This window comes from Oncorhynchus gorbuscha, linkage group LG19 (assembly GCF_021184085.1).
Source record: "Oncorhynchus gorbuscha isolate QuinsamMale2020 ecotype Even-year linkage group LG19, OgorEven_v1.0, whole genome shotgun sequence".
NCBI classification, from domain to species: domain Eukaryota; kingdom Metazoa; phylum Chordata; class Actinopteri; order Salmoniformes; family Salmonidae; genus Oncorhynchus; species Oncorhynchus gorbuscha.
This window is the reverse complement of record NC_060191.1, coordinates 4,214,109-4,236,444: the sequence shown is the minus strand read 5'-3', so window position 1 is coordinate 4,236,444 and position 22,336 is coordinate 4,214,109. Positions and strand designations below refer to the sequence as shown.

At 45.0% G+C, this 22,336-nt stretch overlaps 2 protein-coding genes across 2 annotated transcripts in view; both read right to left on the bottom strand.

Annotated features, from left to right (window-relative positions):
* The window catches only part of LOC124005934 (histone-lysine N-methyltransferase SETDB1-B-like), a 31,372-nt gene extending 16,403 nt beyond the window's left edge, over positions 1-14,969 (bottom strand). Inside the window, 13 exon segments of the mRNA XM_046315577.1 lie at positions 441-777; positions 1,097-1,240; positions 4,062-4,215; positions 4,413-4,542; positions 4,787-4,977; positions 5,137-5,210; positions 8,084-8,288; positions 8,414-8,587; positions 8,741-8,846; positions 11,170-11,213; positions 11,358-11,527; positions 13,649-13,852; positions 14,828-14,969. Of these exon segments, the coding sequence (XP_046171533.1) occupies positions 441-777; positions 1,097-1,240; positions 4,062-4,215; positions 4,413-4,542; positions 4,787-4,977; positions 5,137-5,210; positions 8,084-8,288; positions 8,414-8,587; positions 8,741-8,846; positions 11,170-11,213; positions 11,358-11,527; positions 13,649-13,852; positions 14,828-14,856 (1,962 nt within the window). The 5' untranslated portion in view covers positions 14,857-14,969.
* A 2,233-nt stretch (positions 14,970-17,202) lies between these two features.
* Positions 17,203-17,394, bottom strand: LOC124005933 (cortexin domain containing 2-like). The gene has a single exon (XM_046315576.1). It carries the CDS (start codon positions 17,392-17,394, stop codon positions 17,203-17,205), a length of 192 nt encoding a protein of 63 aa, XP_046171532.1.
* Between the last annotated feature and the right edge of the window lie 4,942 nt (positions 17,395-22,336).

Here is a 22,336-nt window from a genome sequence, read left to right as displayed (position 1 = left end):
CGGTTGGGGAGAGAGAGAGAGAGAGAGATGGACGGGCAGCGGTTGGGGAGAGAGAGAGAGAGATGGACGGGCAGCGGTTGGGGAGAGAGAGAGAGAGATGGACGGTTGGGGAGAGAGAGAGATGGACGTGCAGCGGTTGGGGAGAGAGAGAGAGATGGACGGGCAGCGGTTGGGGAGAGAGAGAGAGATGGACGGGCAGCGGTTGGGGAGAGAGAGAGAGATGGACGGGCAGCGTTTGGGGTGAGAGAGATGGACGGGCAGCGGTTGGGGAGAGAGAGAGATGGACGGGCAGCGGTTGGGGAGAGAGAGAGATGGACGGGGGGGGGGAAAAGATGGAGTTAATAAAAGATAGTTAATACAAAATCTGTCCCCTCTATAATAATCAAATTCCTGCTTCCTGAAAGATAAAATACTTCTCAAAGCTCTTTTTCTGTCTTTACCTTGCGGTTGACTCTCCGTCGGCCCGTCATGCGTCTGAACTCGTACAGTAGAGGGGTGAGCAGGGGGTTCCTGCCCCGGTGCATATCTGGTCTGGAGGGCCGGATACGGTTGAGACAAGCAGGCTGGCAGGTGTGAGGCAGGTAGAAGATACGGTCTGTGGGGGCGCGGTATGAGGGCTCGTGGGGAATCCGGTCATTACTGAAGGTGTATGGGGTCACTGCAGGTGCGGGGGCGGTGGGAGGGGCTTGGGGAGGAGGGGGCAGAGACTGCTGCTGGTGTTGGATAGGCTGTAGGGACGTGAGAGTCTGGATGTTGCCAGTCTGAAGGACATACATTCTGGACGGGGGTACGAGAGTGAAGTAGAGTTACGAATAGATTCCTATAAAACTGCATATTTGTGAGTGTGGCTCTTTAGTAAGAGATTATAATATATATAATAATATATGCCATTTAGCAGACGCTTTTATCCAAAGCGACTTACAGTCATGTGTGCATCCATTCTACGTATGGGTGGTCCCGGGGATCGAACCCAATACCCTGGTGTTACAAGCGCCATGCTCTACCAACAGAGCTAATAGCAGTAGGAGAAGGGAACTAATTCATGCAGATTTGATTATTTTTTTTATGATCATACATTTCCTGTCCCCTCTCTCACCTGGATGAGTTTCCAGGAGAACCAGTTGGAGGTTGGGGCTGCATGACTTTAGGGGCGTGGCTATTACTGGCCAATCCAGTGCGAGAGCCTCCTGGCGTGGGAATGTATGGAGAAGTACTCTTCTTCGCCATCTGATACTTAGGACTGTTGAGGATGGGGGAGACAGAGGAACAGGAGGGAAGAAGGGGGGATCAGGGAGAAAAGGGGTAAATGTAGCAGAGAGAGGAACAGGAGGGAAGAAGGGGGGATCAGGGAGAAAAGGTGTAAATGTAGCAGAGAGAGGAACAGGAGGGAAGAAGGGGGGGTCAAGGAGAAAAGGGGTAAATGTAGCAGAGAGAGGAACAGGAGGGAAGAAGGGGGGTCAAGGAGAAAAGGGGTAAATGTAGCAGAGAGAGGAGAGAGGAACAGGAGGGAAGAAGGGGGATCAGGGAGAAAAGGGGTAAATGTAGCAGTGAGAGGAGAGAGGAACAGGAGGGAAGAAGGGGGGAATCAGGGAGAAAAGGGGTAAATGTAGCAGTGAGAGGAGAGAGGAACAGGAGGGAAGAAGGGGGAATCAGGGAGAAAAGGGGTAAATGAAAAGAGGAACAAGAGGGAAGAAGGGGGGGTCAGGGAGAAAAGGGGTAAATGTAGCAGAGAGAGGAACAGGAGGGAAGAAGGGGGGATCAGGGAGAAAAGGGGTAAATGTAGCAGTGAGAGGAGAGAGGAACAGGAGGGAAGAAGGGGGGTCAGGGAGAAAAGGGGTAAATGTAGCAGTGAGAGGAGAGAGGAACAGGAGGGAAGAAGGGGGGGTCAGGGAGAAAAGGGGTAAATGTAGCAGTGAGAGGAGAGAGGAACAGGAGGGAAGAAGGGGGGGGAGAAAAGGGGTCAGGAGAGAAAACAGGGGGGAAATGTAAATGTAGCAGTGAGAGGAGAGAGGAACAGGAGGGAAGAAGGGGGGTCAGGGAGAAAAGGGGTAAATGTAGCAGTGAGAGGAGAGAGGAACAGGAGGGAAGAAGGGGGGAATCAGGGAGAAAAGGGGTAAATGTAGCAGAGAGAGGAACAGGAGGGAAGAAGGGGGGTCAGGGAGAAAAGGGGTAAATGTAGCAGAGAGAGGAACAGGAGGGAAGAAGGGGGGATCAGGGAGAAAAGGTGTAAATGTAGCAGAGAGAGGAACAGGAGGGAAGAAGGGGGGTCAGGGAGAAAAGGGGTAAATGTAGCAGTGAGAGGAGAGAGGAACAGGAGGGAAGAAGGGGGGTCAGGGAGAAAAGGGGTAAATGTAGCAGTGAGAGGAGAGAGGAACAGGAGGGAAGAAGGGGGGAATCAGGGAGAAAAGGGGTAAATGTAGCAGTGAGAGGAGAGAGGAACAGGAGGGAAGAAGGGGGGAATCAGGGAGAAAAGGGGTAAATGTAGCAGAGAGAGGAACAGGAGGGAAGAAGGGGGGTCAGGGAGAAAAGGGGTAAATGTAGCAGAGAGAGGAACAGGAGGGAAGAAGGGGGGGTCAGGGAGAAAAGGGGTAAATGTAGCAGAGAGAGGAACAGGAGGGAAGAAGGGGGATCAGGGAGAAAAGGTGTAAATGTAGCAGAGAGAGGAACAGGAGGGAAGAAGGGGGGTCAGGGAGAAAAGGGGTAAATGTAGCAGTGAGAGGAGAGAGGAACAGGAGGGAAGAAGGGGGATCAGGGAGAAAAGGGGTAAATGTAGCAGTGAGAGGAACAGGAGGGAAGAAGGGGGGATCAGGGAGAAAAGGTGTAAATGTAGCAGAGAGAGGAACAGGAGGGAAGAAGGGGGGATCAGGGAGAAAAGGTGTAAATGTAGCAGAGAGAGGAACAGGAGGGAAGAAGGGGGGTCAGGGAGAAAAGGGGTAAATGTAGCAGTGAGAGGAGAGAGGAACAGGAGGGAAGAAGGGGGGTCAGGGAGAAAAGGTGTAAATGTAGCAGAGAGAGGAACAGGAGGGAAGAAGGGGGGTCAGGGAGAAAAGGGGTAAATGTAGCAGTGAGAGGAGAGAGGAACAGGAGGGAAGAAGGGGGGGTCAGGGAGAAAAGGTGTAAATGTAGCAGTGAGAGGAGAGAGGAACAGGAGGGAAGAAGGGGGATCAGGGAGAAAAGGTGTAAATGTAGCAGTGCAGTGAGAGGAACAGGAGGGAAGAAGGGGGGTCAGGGAGAAAAGGGGTAAATGTAGCAGTGAGAGGAGGAAACAGGAGGGAAGAAGGGGGGTCAGGGAGAAAAGGGGTAAATGTAGCAGTGAGAGGAGAGAGGAACAGGAGGGAAGAAGGGGGGGTCAGGGAGAAAAGGGGTAAATGTAGCAGTGAGAGGAGGAGAGGAACAGGAGGGAAGAAGAGGGAAGGGAGAAAAGGGGTAAATGTAGCAGAGAGAGGAGAAGGAACAGGGGGAAGAAGGGGGATCAGGGAGAAAAGGGGTAAATGTAGCAGAGAGAGGAACAGGAGGGAAGAAGGGGGGTCAGGGAGAAAAGGGGTAAATGTAGCAGTGAGAGAGGAGAGAGGAACAGGAGGGAAGAAGGGGGATCAGGGAGAAAAGGGGTAAATGTAGCAGAGAGAGGAACAGGAGGGAAGAAGGGGGGTCAGGGAGAAAAGGGGTAAATGTAGCAGTGAGAGGAGAGAGGAACAGGAGGGAAGAAGGGGGATCAGGGAGAAAAGGGGTAAATGTAGCAGTGAGAGGAGAGAGGAACAGGAGGGAAGAAGGGGGGTCAGGGAGAAAAGGGGTAAATGTAGCAGTGAGAGGAGAGAGGAACAGGAGGGAAGAAGGGGGATCAGGGAGAAAAGGGGTAAATGTAGCAGTGAGAGGAGAGAGGAACAGGAGGGAAGAAGGGGGGGTCAGGGAGAAAAGGGGTACATGTAGCAGTGAGAGGAGAGAGGAACAGGAGGGAAGAAGGGGGGGTCAGGGAGAAAAGGGGTAAATGTAGCAGTGAGAGGAGAGAGGATGTCCATTTTCAAGGAATGTCACAAGATTTACACTGTGTGTGTGATACTCACTCTGTTCGTGCAAGCTGATTGGGCTGGGAGGGTGTAGGAGGGATAGAGGAGGGTGGGGAGAGGGGATGGGGGGATTTAGTGGGGGTCCCACTGGGGGTTATGGTGTTCCCCCCACTGTGATACTGGACCACGGGGCCCTTGGTCCTCAATGCTCCTACAGAGAGAGAGAAAATGGTTAACGACATCCCAATGAAGTAGAGACTAGAGTTATCCAATGAAGGACAGGTCAAGGTTCCGTCATGTACAGTATAATATGTGATCCTGCTGGGTTATTAAAGATGGATTGATTGGTTAAGTGATTGGTTTGATTGTTCATATATGAAATGATTGATTGAATAGAGTGAGTGTTACCCATGCTGGGGCGTGTCCTCTGCTGGCCAGCCATCTTCTTCTCCTGGGTGTTGGCACAGTTGGTCTTCAGGTTGAACATGGGCTCCAGCCTGGTTGAACCGCGGTAGATCCACTCACTACGCTTGTCATCCTGAAGGAGAACAAATAACCATACAAACGGATTACCACAGAGACCACTTTTCAGTCATTTAATTGCTTTATCTTATCTACCTTATTTTCACATTTTGTTGAGTGTCTGAAGAAGTAGTATAAAAATGTGATTCAAAACCAGAAACTAAACTATCCCCGTTTATAACATGCTGCGACCGTCATGTTAAATCAGACTATAAATAATATTGGCTGGTAATCAAATCCCAGTGATGATGTCATCATACCAGGAAGAGGATCTTGACGAGGCTGCCGTCCACCTCCTCCACTCTGCTCCTCCACCATGTCCCCTCCCACTCTGTCTTGATGACCTGGCCTGCCTTCAGCAGCACCATGGGCCTGTTGGGGTATGACGTTATATATTCCTCTATGAAGTCTTTACACGATGCATCCTCTATGTCCTCCCATGTACGCTTCACTGGGGGAGAAAATATGATGGGGAGAGGAAGAGGAGAGATGGTGAGAGAAGATGTGAAGAGGGTAAGCTGAGGTCACATCCCAAAACCAGATTGATAGGAGAAAAGAGAGCATATTGAAAGGAAAGAGAGGACATGAAGACAGAAAGGAGGGTTCTTACTTGGTCTGCAGACAGGATAGAGCTCAGGCAGGGTCACGTAGGAGGCATAACCGTCGTCAAAGAAGATCAGGAACCTGAAACACACAGACAACGGTGAAACAGCTTCACAACCTTCTTCACCAGACACACAGAGGATTCACCAGACACACAGAGGATATTAGAAACAGCTTCACAACCCTTCACCAGACACACAGAGGATATTAGAAACAGCTTCACAACCCTTCACCAGACACACAGAGGATATTAGAAACAGCTTCACAACCCTTCACCAGACACACAGAGGATATTAGAAACAGCTTCACAACCCTTCACCAGACACACAGAGGATATTAGAAACAGCTTCACAACCCTTCACCAGACACACAGAGGATATTAGAAACAGCTTCAAACCCTTCACCAGACACACAGAGGATATTAGAAACAGCTTCACAACCCTTCACCAGACACACAGAGGATATTAGAAACAGCTTCACAACCCTTCACCAGACACACAGAGGATATTAGAAACAGCTTCACAACCCTTCACCAGACACACAGAGGATATTAGAAACAGCTTCACAACCCTTCACCAGACACACAGAGGATATTAGAAACAGCTTCACAACCCTTCACCAGACACACAGAGGATATTAGAAACAGCTTCACAACCCTTCACCAGACACACAGAGGATATTAGAAACAGCTTCACAACCCTTCACCAAACACACAGAGGATATTAGAAACAGCTTCACAACCCTTCACCAGACACACAGAGGATATTAGAAACAGCTTCACAACCCTTCACCAGACACACAGAGGATATTAGAAACAGCTTCACAACCCTTCACCAGACACACAGAGGATATTAGAAACAGCTTCACAACCCTTCACCAGACACACAGAGGATATTAGAAACAGCTTCACAACCCTTCACCAGACACACAGAGGATATTAGAAACAGCTTCACAACCCTTCACCAGACACACAGAGGATATTAGAAACAGCTTCACAACCCTTCACCAGACACACAGAGGATATTAGAAACAGCTTCACAACCCTTCACCAGACACACAGAGGATATTAGAAACAGCTTCACAACCCTTCACCAGAGGATATTAGAAACAGCTTCACAACCCTTCACCAGACACACAGAGGATATTAGAAACAGCTTCACAACCCTTCACCAGACACACAGAGGATATTAGAAACAGCTTCACAACCCTTCACCAGACACACAGAGGATATTAGAAACAGGATATTAGAAACAGCTTCACAACCCTTCACCAGACACACAGCTTCACAACCCTTCACCAGACACACAGAGGATATTAGAAACAGCTTCACAACCCTTCACCAGACACACAGAGGATATTAGAAACAGCTTCACAACCCTTCACCAGACACACAGAGGATATTAGAAACAGCTTCACAACCCTTCACCAGACACACAGAGGATATTAGAAACAGCTTCACAACCCTTCACCAGACACACAGAGGATATTAGAAACAGCTTCACAACCCTTCACCAGACACACAGAAATTAGAAACAGCTTCACAACCCTTCACCAGACACACAGAGGATATTAGAAACAGCTTCACAACCCTTCACCAGACACACAGACAGCTTCACAGACACACAGAGGATATTAGAAACAGCTTCACAACCCTTCACCAGACACACAGAGGATATTAGAAACAGCTTCACAACCCTTCACCAGACACACAGAGGATATTAGAAACAGCTTCACAACCCTTCACCAGACACACAGAGGATATTAGAAACAGCTTCACAACCCTTCACCAGACACACAGAGGATATTAGAAACAGCTTCACAACCCTTCACCAGACACACAGAGGATATTAGAAACAGCTTCACAACCCTTCACCAGACACACAGAGGATATTAGAAACAGCACAACCCTTCACCAGACACACAGAGGATATTAGAAACAGCTTCACAACCCTTCACCACACAGAGGATATTAGAAACAGCTTCACAACCCTTCACCAGACACACAGAGGATATTAGAAACAGCTTCACAACCCTTCACCAAACACACAGAGGATATTAGAAACAGCTTCACAACCCTTCACCAGACACACAGAGGATATTAGAAACAGCTTCACAACCCTTCAGACACACAGAGGATATTAGAAACAGCTTCAAACAGACACACAGAGGATTTAGAAACACAAACCCTTCACCAGACACACAGAGGATATTAGAAACAGCTTCACAACCCTTATTAGAAACAGCCAGACACACAGAGGATATTTGAAACAGCTTCACAACCCTTCACCAGACACACAGAGGATATTAGAAACAGCTATTCACCAGAAACAGAGGATATTAGAAACAGCTTCACAACCCTTCACCAGACACACAGAGGATAAAACAGCTTCACAACCCTTCACCAGACACACAGAGGATATTTGAAACAGCTTCACAAGAGGATATTTGAAACAGCTTCACAACCCTTCACCAGACCTTCACCAGACACACAGAGGATATTTGAAACAGCTTCACAAGCCTTCACCAGACACACAGAGGATATTTGAAACAGCTTCACAACCCTTCACCAGACACACAGAGGATATTAGAAACAGCTTCACAACCCTTCACCAGACACACAGAGGATATTTGAAACAGCTTCACAACCCTTCACCAGACACACAGAGGATATTTGAAACAGCTTCACAACCCTTCACCAGACACACAGAGGATATTTGAAACAGTTTCACACCAGACACACAGAGGATATTTGAAACAGCTTCACAACCCTTCACCAGACACACAGAGGATATTTGAAACAGCTTCACAACCCTTCACCAGACACACAGAGGATATTTGAAACAGTTTCACAACCCTTCACCAGACACACAGAGGATATTTGAAACAGCTTCACAACCCTTCACCAAACACACAGAGGATATTTTAAACATGCTCACACACACACAGCTTCCCACCTCATGCGGTTCTTGTTGTTGGGCATCTCTGCCACGATGCCAGCGTAGAGCCAGACCTGGTTTCCGTCCTTGTACTTGGCGACCACCCTGGCTCCCACGTATAGCCTCTCCAGGGTGGGGTGGTAGTGAAACGCTATGTGGTTCCCAGACAGTAGACTCTTCCCCTTGTTCTCAAACTTCACCTTGTACTTACTGTAACCATTACCTACAAACACACACATTCAATGTCAAACTTCACCATGTGCATAGGTGTGTGTGTGTGTGTAGTGTGTAGTGTGTAGTGTGTAGTGTGTAGTGTGTAGTGTGTGTGTGTGTGTGTGTGTGTCTCACCGACAGGGTTGATGGCGATGAGCATTCCGCTGTGCCAGGTCTTGGTGCGTTTTTTCCCCAGAAGACTCATCTCCAGTCTGATTTCATCATCCTTCAGGGAGGGGTTAGGCTGGGTGGGTGTGTTCCTGGGTGTGGCCTGGGACACAAACACTGCTGGCATGGGCACTGGGCCACCTACACAAAATATAAAATGCACATGAACATTTGTGCAGTATGTACACACACAAAGATACTGCCATCATGGACAACACTGAAGAGAGAACGCCACCTAGCGACCCAGAGATATACATCAATCACAGACACAGAATTGCACATTGGTGCCATTACCTGGCTGTTGTATAGCAGGCCCGGAAGAAGAGTTCTTGTTGACTGTCTGGGCCAGCTTCAACACCTGCTGGGAGGAACGCTGGAGAGCTGCCGACGCCTCCTTAAACTACAGTACACACAAACAATTAACACATACATGTGGATATTGTTCAAACTTCTTTCTGATTTTTAACCACCACCAGTGTTTGTATGTACGTATGTATGTATGCATGTATATACAGTGGGGCAAAAACATATTTAGTCAGCCACCAATTGTGCAAGTTCTCCCACTTAAAAAGATGAGGGAGGCCTGTAATTTTCATCATAGGTACACTTCAACTATGACAGACAAAATGAGAAAAACAATCCAGAAAATCACATTGTAGGATTTTTTATGAATTTATTTGCAAAGTATGGTGGAAAATAAGTATTTGGTCACCTACAAACAAGCAAGATGTCTGGCTCTCACAGACCTGCAACTTATCCTTTAAGAGGCTCCTCTGTCCTCCACTCGTTACCTGTATTAATGGCACCTGTTTGAACTTGTTATCAGTATAAAAGACACCTGTCCACAACCTCAAACAGTCACAATCCAAACTCCACTATGGCCAAGACCAAAGAGCTGTCAAAGGACACCAGAAATAAAAGTGTAGACCTGCACCAGGCTGGGAAGACTGAATCTGCAATAGGTAAGCAGCTTGGTTTGAAGAAATCAACTGTGGGAGCAATTATTAGGAAATGGAAGACATACAAGACCACTGATAATCTCCCTCGATCTGGGGCTCCACGCAAGATCTCACCCCGTGGGGTCAAAATGATCACAAGAACAGTGGGCAAAAATCCCAGAACCACACCGGGGGACCTAGTGAATGACCTGCAGAGAGCTGGGACCAAAGTAACAAAGCCTACCATCAGTAACACACTACGCCGCCAGGGACTCAAATCCTGCAGTGCCAGACGTGTCCCCCTGCTTAAGCCAGTACATGTCCAGGCCCGTCTGAAGTTTGCTAGAGAGCATTTGGATGATCCAGAAGAAGATTGGGAGAATGTCATATGGTCAGATGAAACCAAAATACATATACGTTTTGGTAAAAACTCAACTCGTCGTGTTTGGAGGACAAAGAATGTTGAGTTGCATCCAAAGAACACCATACCTACTGTGAAGCATGGGGGTGGAAACATCATGCTTTGGGGCTGTTTTTCTGCAAAGGGACCAGGACGACTGATCCGTGTAAAGGAAAGAATGAATGGGGCCATGTATCGTGAGATTTTGAGTGAAAACCTCCTTCCATCAGCAAGGGCATTGAAGATGAAACGTGGCTGGGTCTTTCAGCATGACAATGATCCCAAACACACCGCCCGGGCAACGAAGGAGTGGCTTCGTAAGAAGCATTTCAAGGTCTTGGATTGGCCTAGCCAGTCTCCAGATCTCAACCCCATAGAACATCTTTGGAGGGAGTTCCGTGTTGCCCAGCAACAGCCCCAAAACATCACTGCTCTAGAGGAGATCTGCATGGAGGAATGGGGCTAAATACCAGCAACAGTGTGTGAAAACCTTATGAAGACTTACAGAAAACGTTTGACCTTTGTTATATACCCTTTGTTGGCAATGACAAAGTAATGAGATAAACTTTTGTTATTGACCAAATACTTATTTTCCACCATAATTTGCAAATAAATTCATTAAAAATCCTACAATGTGATTTTCTGGAGATTTTTTCTCTCCATTTTGTCTGTCATAGTTGAAGTCTACCTATGATGAAAATTACAGGCCTCTCATCTTTTTAAGTGGGAGAACTTGCACAATTGGTGGCTGACTAAATACTTTTTTGCCCCACTGTATGTATGTATGTATGTATGTATGTATGTATGTATGTATGTATGTATGTATGTATGTATGTATGTATGTATGTATGTATGTATGTATGTATGTATGTATGTATGTATGTATGTATGTATGTATGTATGTATGTATGTATGTATGTATGTATGTATGGGGAAGAGAGAGACAGGGCTGGAGAGAGAGAGACGGGGCGGGAGAGAGAGACAGCGAAGGGAGAGAGAGAGACAGCGAAGGGAGAGAGAGAGACAGCGAAGGGAGAGAGAGAGACAGCGAAGGGAGAGAGAGAGACAGCGAAGGGAGAGAGAGAGACAGCGAAGGGAGAGAGAGAGACAGCGAAGGGAGAGAGAGAGACAGCGAAGGGAGAGAGAGAGACAGCGAAGGGAGAGAGAGAGACAGCGAAGGGAGAGAGAGAGACAGCGAAGGGAGAGAGAGAGACAGCGAAGGGAGAGAGAGAGACAGCGAAAGGAGAGAGAGAGACAGCGAAGGGAGAGAGAGACAGCGAAGGGAGAGAGACAAGCTTCAACACCGGCTGGGAGGAACACTGGAAAGCTGCAGATAACAGGGTCAATTAACACGAGTGTGTGTGTGACTAGTTATTTGTTCTCACCATTGCATCATGGACAGGTATCCCAGGTTTCTTGGGTGGAACCACTGAGAGGAAAGAGGTCAGAGAAGAGAGAAAAGAAACCAGGTTAGACATTCACTCCTGTGTCTTATCCTGGAGCTGCCCCTCTGAACAGGTTTCCTTTGGTAAACATATTGTTTAGCTCACTGGGAGTAAGTGGCAGTACGTACGTAAGCCCACAGCGATGACATCATCATCATCATCATCATCGTCAATTTCTATGACATCAGAGGACTGAACCCCTCCCACTCCACCCTCATCCTCTGAAGAGCTCTCCTTGTAGACCAGACCCATTTTACTGTAGGTGGACTTCACCAGCGCCTCACACTCCACTATGGACCTGCAACACACACACACAATGGAGAGAATCACACACACACACCAGTCCTATTGTGAGGATTAAAAATATGCTTGGCCTATCATGAGGGAGTCTGTGTATGTTAAAAGCAAAATTTTGCAACATTTGAATGATGTGACTAGCGGAAACGCTGTGGCCTTGAGGTATAGGCAGTTATCATGAGTTGTGGGAGACACGTACAGCATGTAGGCAGTTATCATGAGTTGTGGGAGACACGTACAACATGTAGGCAGTTATCATGAGTTGTGGGAGACACGTACAGCATGTAGGCAGTTATCATGAGTTGTGGGAGACACGTACAGCATGTAGGCAGTTATCATGAGTTGTGGGAGACACGTACAGCATGTAGGCAGTTATCATGAGTTGTGGGAGACACGTACAGCATGTAGGCAGTTATCATGAGTTGTGGGAGACACGTACAGCATGTAGGCAGTTATCATGAGTTGTGGGAGACACGTACAGCATGTAGGCAGTTATCATGAGTTGTGGGAGACACGTACAGCATGTAGGCAGTTATCATGAGTTGTGGGAGACACGTACAGCATGTAGGCAGTTATCATGAGTTGTGGGAGACACGTACAGCATGTAGGCAGTTATCATGAGTTGTGGGAGACACGTACAACATGTAGGCAGTTATCATGAGTTGTGGGAGACACGTACAGCATGTAGGCAGTTATCATGAGTTGTGGGAGACACGTACAGCATGTAGGCAGTTATCATGAGTTGTGGGAGACACGTACAGCATGTAGGCAGTTATCATGAGTTGTGGGAGACACGTACAGCATGTAGGCAGTTATCATGAGTTGTGGGAGACATGTAGGCAGTTATCAGCATGTAGGCAGTTATCATGAGTTGTGGGAGACACGTACAGCATGTAGGCAGTTATCATGAGTTGTGGGAGACACGTACAGCATGTAGGCAGTTATCATGAGTTGTGGGAGACACGTACAGCATGTAGGCAGTTATCATGAGTTGTGGGAGACACGTACAGCATGTAGGCAGTTATCATGAGTTGTGGGAGACACGTACAGCATGTAGGCAGTTATCATGAGTTGTGGGAGACACGTACAGCATGTAGGCAGTTATCATGAGTTGTGGGAGACACGTACAGCATGTAGGCAGTTATCATGAGTTGTGGGAGACACGTACAGCATGTAGGCAGTTATCATGAGTTGTGGGAGACACGTACAGCATGAGTTGTGGGAGGCAGTTATCATGAGTTGTGGGAGACACGTACAGCATGTAGGCAGTTATCATGAGTTGTGGGAGACACGTACAGCATGTAGGCAGTTATCATGAGTTGTGGGAGACACGTACAGCATGTAGGCAGTTATCATGAGTTGTGGGAGACACGTACAGCATGTAGGCAGTTATCATGAGTTGTGGGAGACACGTACAGCATGTAGGCAGTTAAACAGACTGTATTTTGTTAGAACTCAAACTTAGCAGTAACCAGAACCAGATGTGAGATAACTGTACGGTATTTAGGGTATGAGCGCATAGATATTCTGCCCAGCAACAACTACACCTTCCAATGGGAGCGCCCGGTGGCTGGGACCAGTTGGGGCGCCAACAATCAACATAGGTCGAGTAAATTTAAACCAGACTTGATCTCTACTCTGACAGGCCAGCTCGGAAGCAGGAACTACTACTGTCAGAGTATTGTCAGAAGATATCTTTAGGGTGTTGGCCAGTTCTCTGTTTGCCCTGCGTGGTGTTACAGCGGACCCGTATATACAAAAATTGCATTTACCACTTATTGCTTAGCTAATAAAAAATTCATAGCATAAAATTGGTGACTCAGTCTCATACTTATCCTGATACCAGATTCGATCAGCGCAACCCTTTACACTATTTTACAATAAGCCGGGCCTCACATTCTTCTATAGACCTGACACAGAGACACACACACACTAAAGTCTTCCACTCTACTATAGACCTGAGAAAGAAAGAAACAAAACATAATCCCCTGCCCCCCCCACCACACACACACACACACACACACACACACACACACACACACACACACACACACACACACACACACACACACACACACACACACACACACACACACACACACACACACACACACACACTCACTGGTTGGCATTGTTGAAGAGTTTGTCCACCACCTCCTCTTCCTTCTCTTTCTGCTCCACCCATTCTTTGAGCTCAGCCAGCTGGGCCTTCCTCTGGCGGACTGCCTCGCTCCTCTCCACCTCCTCCTCAATCCACTTACTCAGCTCCTCCAGAGACACACCCAGCTCCTCCTCCAGACCAGAGTCCCAGCCCTCCACCTCCATCCTGTGGGGAGACAGGAGTGAGAGAGATGGAACGGGGGTCAGGCAGAGAGCACGATGGAGAGACCGGGGTTGAGACATACAGGGAGGGAGAGTAAGAAAGCAACGGGAGTAGCGTAGAAGGGGAGGAGGCAGAGACAGAAAGAACGGAGTGAAGATGAGGCAAAGAAAGCGAGAGATTTTATAGAGTTAGCTAAGATTACATTGTGACTGATCAAGCTAGTGTTAGCTAACTAGCTAACTACACGGTATTCTGAACATTGTTGTAATTTCAGGGCCGATTAAACACGTTGGGACTAAAACTCACCTGTACAATCTGGTTAAAATATCACCCTAGGTAGTTTATATTGTAACAAAGGTCGTGCATTGGTGTTTTCAATTTCATGTGATCGTCGCATTGTTTTGAAATGAGGGACCACTGTTCAGGGACATCGACCGTGCTCGTGGTAGTTGTAGTCTTATAAATAAACGTATTTAACTCAACTTAGAAGATCAAAATAAACATTTGAAACTCGTTATTTGGAATGAAAGCTATTGTAATCAAAAACCTTTTACCCCATTTGTATATCATACTAACATAGGGGAAAGAGCCTCTTAGTGAACAATTAAACTACAACTCCCAAACGTCACAACGGGAAAAGGTTAGCACACAGCGGTGAGCGGAGAAGACACGTTTAGCAGTCAGAAATATTGTACTGTAGTAGCTTTAAATTAAATTCCCGTGGAAATGCACTTTTTAAAGTAAGTGATTTTGTGCACATAATCACAGTGGATCTTCATTTATCGGACAAGTTGAGTTTATTCAAACAATCTTGCTAACTCGAAAGTTACTGAGCTGGGGAGGGAGACTAACTAACTAAGCAGTTCAGTCTTTTGTAGTTGCCTTCTCTAAATCTATATCCGCTCACCGTATAATGCATCTGCAACTAAAAACTGTTTATGAATCGAGACAATTTTTATTGGAAGTTAATGAACTCACCCATCATTATTGTTCATGTATCCAGTCATTCAGCTAGACAGCTACAAACCACTCACAATACCCCGCATACAACTTCTTCTTCCTGTGGCTTTCCGGCAGACTAGACGCTGTGTTACGAATTGCTGCCCTTAGCAGGTCGGAATGCGGATTGCACATTTTGATCAAAAAAGGGGAATGTGGTAAAACTTAAATTGCACCATCAAACCCTGCTATACACTATCCCCAAAAACCATCAGCCCATCCCATTACTTTGGCACTAAAACGATCCTACAGCATTGCAAGCTGTCAGCCTGGTCGGATGGAACCCTTCTCTCAAAACTTCCTGTCGATCTTCTGCACTAAAATCTCACACACAAATATTTCTCTGCTGCTGCAACTACCATCTATCTTTTGTGATTGTTTTATTTCACCTTTATTTAACCAGGTAGGCTAGTTGAGAACACCTTTATTTAACCAGGTAGACTAGTTGAGAACACCTTTATTTAACCAGGTAGGCTAGTTGAGAACACCTTTATTTAACCAGGTAGGCTAGTTGAGAACACCTTTATTTAACCAGGTAGGCTAGTTGAGAACACCTTTATTTAACCAGGTAGGCTAGTTGAGAACACCTTTATTTAACCAGGCAGGCTAGTTGAGAACACCTTTATTTAACCAGGTAGGCTGGTTGAGAACACCTTTATTTAACCAGGTAGGCTAGTTGAGAACAAGTTCTCATTTACAACTGTGACCGGGCCAAGATAAAGCAAAGCAGTGCGACACAAACAACAAAACAGTTAAACATGGAATAAACAAGCATACAGTCAATAACACAATAGGAAAAAACAAAAGTCTATAGCAGTCAGAAATATTGTACTGTAGTAGCTTTAAGTGGGAGAACTTGCACAATTGGTGGCTAACTAAATACTTTTTTGCCCCACTGTATGTGCACCTCGAACGAAGGTGTATACCCAGGAGACATACCTCTGATCTTAACAGCGCAATTCTTATGCTATCGCATCATCATACCTCCCGAAAAGAAGTAGACTGGACCTCTTTCCCTCCACCAATGCTCTGCTTTCAGTCAGACTGAATACATGTAGGATCCTTCGTCAATGGTTGTGTTCTTCCCATTACCTCATCCCTTACTTTTAACTCTCACTAATTATTGGCAATTAAGGTGTATTATGTTTATTGAAAATGACATGAAATCATCAACCATCCTCTGACCAGCTCCTTGTGCTCAAAACCAATGAATTTGACCCTTTCCTTCTTCAGAAGTTGCAGCTTTCAAAGACTTGGCCTCTATTGCTTGACCTGTCATGATATTATAAGGATTATAATATTATATTGCTAGTTATTATATTGCTAGTTTGTTTTTTGCTTTTCAAGTGCTTTGAGACTATGGAAAGCGCCATAGAAAATATGTCAGTAGCCACTTTAATCAATGCTACTTGATATAATGTTTACATACCCTACATTACTCATCTCATATGTATATGTATATACTGTACTCTCTATCATCTACTGCATCTTTATGTAATACATGTATCACAAGCCACTTTCAACTATGCCACTTTGTTTACATACCCTACATTACTCCTCTCATATGTATATACTGCACTCGATACCATCTACTGTATCTTGCCTATGCCGTTCTGTACCATCACTCATTCATATATCTTTATGTACATATTCTTTATCCCCTTACACTTGTGTGTATAAGGTACTAGTTTTGGAATTGTTAGGTTAGATTATTGGTTATTACTAAATTGTCGGAACTAGAAGCACAAGCATTTCGCTACACTCGCATTAACATCTGCTAACCATGTGTATGTGACAAATACATTTGATTTGATTTGATTTGAAATGTAATCCATTTGTATTATTATAACCTAGACTGCATATTGTAAAACATCACAAATTAAAGACATTCAAGTATGTTTTTTATTGTCATGAAACCTTCTCTCATGGCTTCGCCTATTTGTTTTAATGGAAAGCAGATGTGGATATGGCAGTGGCTGATTAGGAATACAAAAACTAAAATGGTGGTCATTCCTACATTTATCTGACTCTGGTCCATGACATGCTGACAACTGTAGACTTTCCCAAAAGCACATTGCCTAAACATAAACTGTACTGTAACAATTTGAAATCCTCATGGTCCCATTTGCTCCTGTTTTCCAAGTTATCATGGTGTGTGATGTTCATCTCCAGATCTGTGGACTGATGAATTCTCCAAACTTTTAAGTACCACTCCCTTCATGTGCTTCCTGCTCCTCTTGATTCCCACAAGTCTAACTATGAAACCAAACTTCCCACCTTCAGCACACTAGCCACAGTTGGACTGGGGTTCCTCCACTATGCTCACATTATTTCCTGCCCAGTGTGGAGTGAGGTCACTCCTCAGGTTGTTCCTCCGTATTCTGGTATGCGGCGACAGAGATGGCGCTGTAGGGGTTCAGGACCATCTGGGCACAGCGCACTATGGTGAACAGCAGGAAGGAACACAGTAGGAAGACAAAGAAGAGAGCAAAGCCCAGGTCCACATCCACCTCCATCCTGGCCCCCGGCAGGAGAGGAGGGTCCATGACTTATCGTATCCAATTGAGACTGATGCAGACTGACAAAGGTAAAAACAAATGTATATATATATATATATATATATATATATATATATATATATATATATATATATATATATATATATATATATATATATATATATAGGTAGAAAGCCTTTTTTAAAGTGTCCTTTGCTGCTTGGTGTTGGACAACACTAGAATGGTTGTAGGAAGACGGGTGAAGGAATTCGGGGGAGGACAACAATTCTGCTCAACTCGGGAAACTGATCTAAAAGGTGCACTATAAACAAGGTAAGCAAAACCTGTTAAATCAAACTTTGCATATTGTCGTATAGTCTGTCTAAATTTTGATCAGTATTTCCGAGTAAGTATGAATTCTTGTGTAAATTTATAATTTGCTGACAAGTTGAAAGTACAGTGAAGTGAACATATGTGGTACAAACCGGCGACGGCCGGGTGATTAAATCATTGATGAGATATCAGTAAGGGGGTAGTTAATTACTATTCATTAAATCTGGCGCCGAGGGGATAAATTGTAATTTTGTCCCGTGACCCGGTCAGCACAGTCTGATAGCTTTCAATGATGAGGTATCACTTTTGAGGCCTGGATTAGTTCCGATAGGGGTCAATAACAGATCAGTAAGTGAATAGTTAATTACTATTCATTAAACCTGGCGCCGAGGGGACAAATTGTAATTTTGTACCGAGACTCGGTCGAAGTCCAGTCTGATGGTGTTGATTGATAGGGGTCGGACACGGACATGGATTTGGATAAGATAAGTTCCGATAGGGGTTAATAACAGGTCAGTAAGTGAATAGTTAATTACTATTCATTAAACCTGGCGCCGAGGGGACAAATTGTAATTTTGTACCGAGACTCGGTCGAAGTCCAGTCTGATGGTGTTGATTGATAGGGGTCGGACATGGATTTGGATTCAGCACGGTAGAGATTAGGGATAAAAATCAGTAAGGGGATAGTTAATTACTATTCATTAAACCTGGCGCCGATAGGGGAAAAGATTGGCAACTTTGTCCCGCGACTCGGTCGAAGTCCAGTCTGATAAGTAGTCCAAAAGATAGGCTGATAATGTTTAGAGAGAACACGTGTATTTGTAACTGTTCATATAAAATGTAATGTGGTTGTAATCGTCTCCATCAAGATTGTTGATGGTTTGAGAGAGAGAGAGAACTCAAGAAGGGTTATTGGATAATCCGAAACTTATATGTTGTATGTAAACTTCCATGTTGTATGTAAACTTCCATGTTGTATGTATCTATAACTTCTGTGTAAAATGTATAATCAGGAACAAAATGACTGATGTATAATTGAAATAAGATCTGAGTATAATATTTAATATTGTGACTATATAGTCGAATAGATCCCTTGGTTGCGCGCTCCACAAAAGCTATACCAACCCAATCGTTTTTCTCGAACTGAATATTCAAGGGAAAGCTCTGAGATAAGGCAGAGTGTGAGCAATAGTGTCTCCTCGAATACATCGTTGTTATTAACTAACGACGGGCTAAGCATATTCTAATTATATTCAAGTAGTCTGGTAAAATTTCCGATTAAGTTACGATTAATTTCCGATTGAATTAAAATTGAATTACGATTTAAAATTCACAATGGCGACCCCCAATACTCCAAAGCTGAAGTTTAATGAGTTCCTAGATAAAAAAAAAATAGAATATAGATCAGGGGGAAAGAGACAGTGGAAGGATATAAAGAAAGTCTGGGAGGGAGTAAAGTTAAGATGGACGCAAGCAGGTTACCTAGGAGGGGGACGGCCAACCGGGGTCCAGTTGAAAACAATGGAATGTGGGTTAAGGGAGACGTTGCAGGAAGCTAGAGACAAGGAAATAGGAAGAAACAAGGCCCATTTATTGAGGAACCAAGGGACCAAACAGAGAGAGAGAGAGCAGAAGAGGAACTAAAGATAGGAACTTGGGCCATAGAAGAAGCGCAGAAAGCACAACTAAAAAAAATATCCTGAAATGATGGGGGTTGCCACTCCCCCACGAGGGGCAGATGAACAGACGAGCTACCACCAGGAGATGGCGCCAAATCCCTCTACATGTATAATTACTAAAACATACAATACATGACAAACGGTGACCCTGACGTGGTCTGGTAAAAAGATATCGCTGGACATTGGTGTGCCAGCCGATTGGCCAGTACTGTCGTTGGACGGTGTGTCTCACAAATCCTGACCGGTCAACTAAAAAAGGGTAAGCAGACACCTGTTGTGGAAAACTAAAGTTCTGCACATTGGAGTTATACAAATTTAGTTTTGTGAGACACCTGTTTGATGTAAGTTACTAAATTTAAACTATTATGATGTGTGAGATTGGAAAATAGTTGAGAAAGTAATATCTCCATAGGCAACAGCAATTTTATTATTGATCAACCATACTTAATGGTGCATTGTGTATGGGATGTACTAGTATGCCTGGTTGGTAGGTGGTAACAGAGATCACTTACCACGTGTATGAATGATGGGTAACGGGTGGCCACCAAAGCTTGAATGGATAGTCTGGGACTACATGTATGAGTGGTGAGCAACGAGTGATCGCCAAAGTGCGAATAGAAAGTCATATGATGCGAACGTGATGTATTAGGCAGGGCCAAGTGTGAATGACGGATATTTAAATTGATTACTCGGACTTGAGATCGATTTAGCCGTAGGGAAAGGGTATCACTTGGGTTTCAGTAAAGACATTGGTTGTTGGCAGTATTGTAGTGTACATGCAATATCGTTGGAAATGGAAAAGGTGTAGAGAACGCCGAAGTCCACTCTAGATTTAAATAAAGGCAGAGAGGGCAAAGAGTAGAGGAGACTGGGTGAGAAGCTGTACAGAGAATGGACAGAAGGTGGGGCTATTGCATCTCCTACTGGTCTGCTTGCTGGGGAGAATGAAGATCTGTGTGTGTCTGGTGTAAATTGAAGTTTTTTACTGGCGTAAATGAAGATTTGTGAGACTCAAATCGTGTGCATGAAATACGTTTGATATTCAGTCGGGGACTAATATCGGTATGAAAGAGGCTTGGGGACTATTGGATAAGAAACTAATAATAAAAAATAAAATGGGGACTATTGGATAAGAAACTAATAATAAAAAATAAAATAAAAATGTAAGCTAACAATTGGGCATAGAAGTTAAAGATGTAATCAGATAAAACATATGAGAAATTGTTTGTTAACCAAGCCTGTATGTCCAGGATTTTATGCATTACAGGTGAACTACAGGTGAAGTCACTCAATCCAGTCCCAGAGGCTTGGGGACCATAGAAGACCCCTGGTGACAGCTAGCTGAAAGAGCTGCCCAGATTCATATCGCACGGCGGAAGGGTAAGACACTTTATCACTGTCGGACAATAAACAGAGTTCGGGAGAAGAACTGGAATTAACAGAATTCCGGGGGCTAACTCCCGAATGAAGTAACCCTACCTGTCCTATCACCCCTGTTTTTGTCCATAGGAGTGAGGATGTGTCTGGCTCTGGCTAAGTGATGTGTATTTTGTTCCAAAATGAACATAAGAGATCCCTAGATCTGGGTAGACAGGAAATTAGAGTAGAGATTACATGATAACCGACTTCGGACTGTTCTAGGATTGGAGAAGAGGGTATCCTTATAGCATAGAGGGTCCCACAAGGGTGGATAGGTTTTCCATGATATGGGGAAACCTGGGAGCAATGTTGAACTTTGTAAAGGTGATGAAATCCTACTAACCATAAAAAATATTAAGCTCTATGATGCAGGCACTCACACCTCGGACTACAAAGGACGAGGACAGACATGATGGGTGTGTTTTCTATTAAGGTACTGCCAAGACCAGAGGTAATCGGACACACTCCTCTACCACCACTGTGTTAAAAATACCATTCAGATAATTAATGTTAGAGACTATTCGGCTATTGATCAATTAGGAACTGGGACTGGTTTTGATGGTAGGGACAATTTGTGGCTGTCTTATATGAGGTACACAGCTAAATCCCTGACAATAAAGGACTGCATTATTTGTAGTCATGCTAGACCTGTTCTGGCTACACACCCATTTGGTGTTGGGGCATATGGGGGCAATTACAGTTGCATCACGGGTACAGGTAATGGCATTGATTATGGGAGATTGCCTGGAGCTGATTGCAGCAGTAACATAACCATTAATTCCACTTGTGGATGATGTGTGGAGCCAAAAGAGTGCTGAGATCCATTCTTAGAGGAGAATGGCAAGGTATGTGTGGTCTGACCAGTTTGATAATTCCACTGACCATTGTTGATGTTACTGCTGAACAGCTGCTGAGTTCTGTATCCAGGGGACCTGAGAACATTCCATCCCATGGGAGACATAGACGTAGTGCTCCATGGACAGAGGATGTAGTTGACATACACTAACCTGTTGGGAGTGCCAGTGGGGGTTCCTCATGAGTTTCAGGCCTTGGGTAGGAATGATGGACTCTGGCACTTACTACCTAGTATGGGTCCAGCCATGGTGGATGCTAGACAGACTGCATGGATTAATTATATCTACTATAATCAACAGCGTTTGGTGAATTACTCTCCGTGATGCACTCACTGGTATGTCTGAACAGCTTGAGGCCACATTTGGGGTTTCCAGACAGAATACACTTGCCTTGGATATGCTTCTTGCCAGTCAGGGGACGTCTGCAAGATGTTCGGTAAACAATGTTGCACGTATATTCATAATAATACCAGTCCAGATGGTGATATATCTAAGGCGGGCTTGATACACTATCTGCTAAGATGAGGTCCACGGGGGGGGTGGAGGAGTCTGTTCTCTTGGCCTGGTTTGGTAAGTACACTGGTATGATGGTTACTGGATTTCTGACCCTAATTATTGTATTATTTGTTATTGATATGCTGCTTGTATCATACTGTGTTTTAAGAAGTCTGTTACAGATGTGATGAAGGATTCAGGGAGGATGGG

Bases quoted from the DNA above. Each gene is read 5' to 3' on its own strand.
- LOC124005933 (XM_046315576.1), bottom strand. From the start codon at position 17,394: ATGGACCCTCCTCTCCTGCCGGGGGCCAGGATGGAGGTGGATGTGGAC.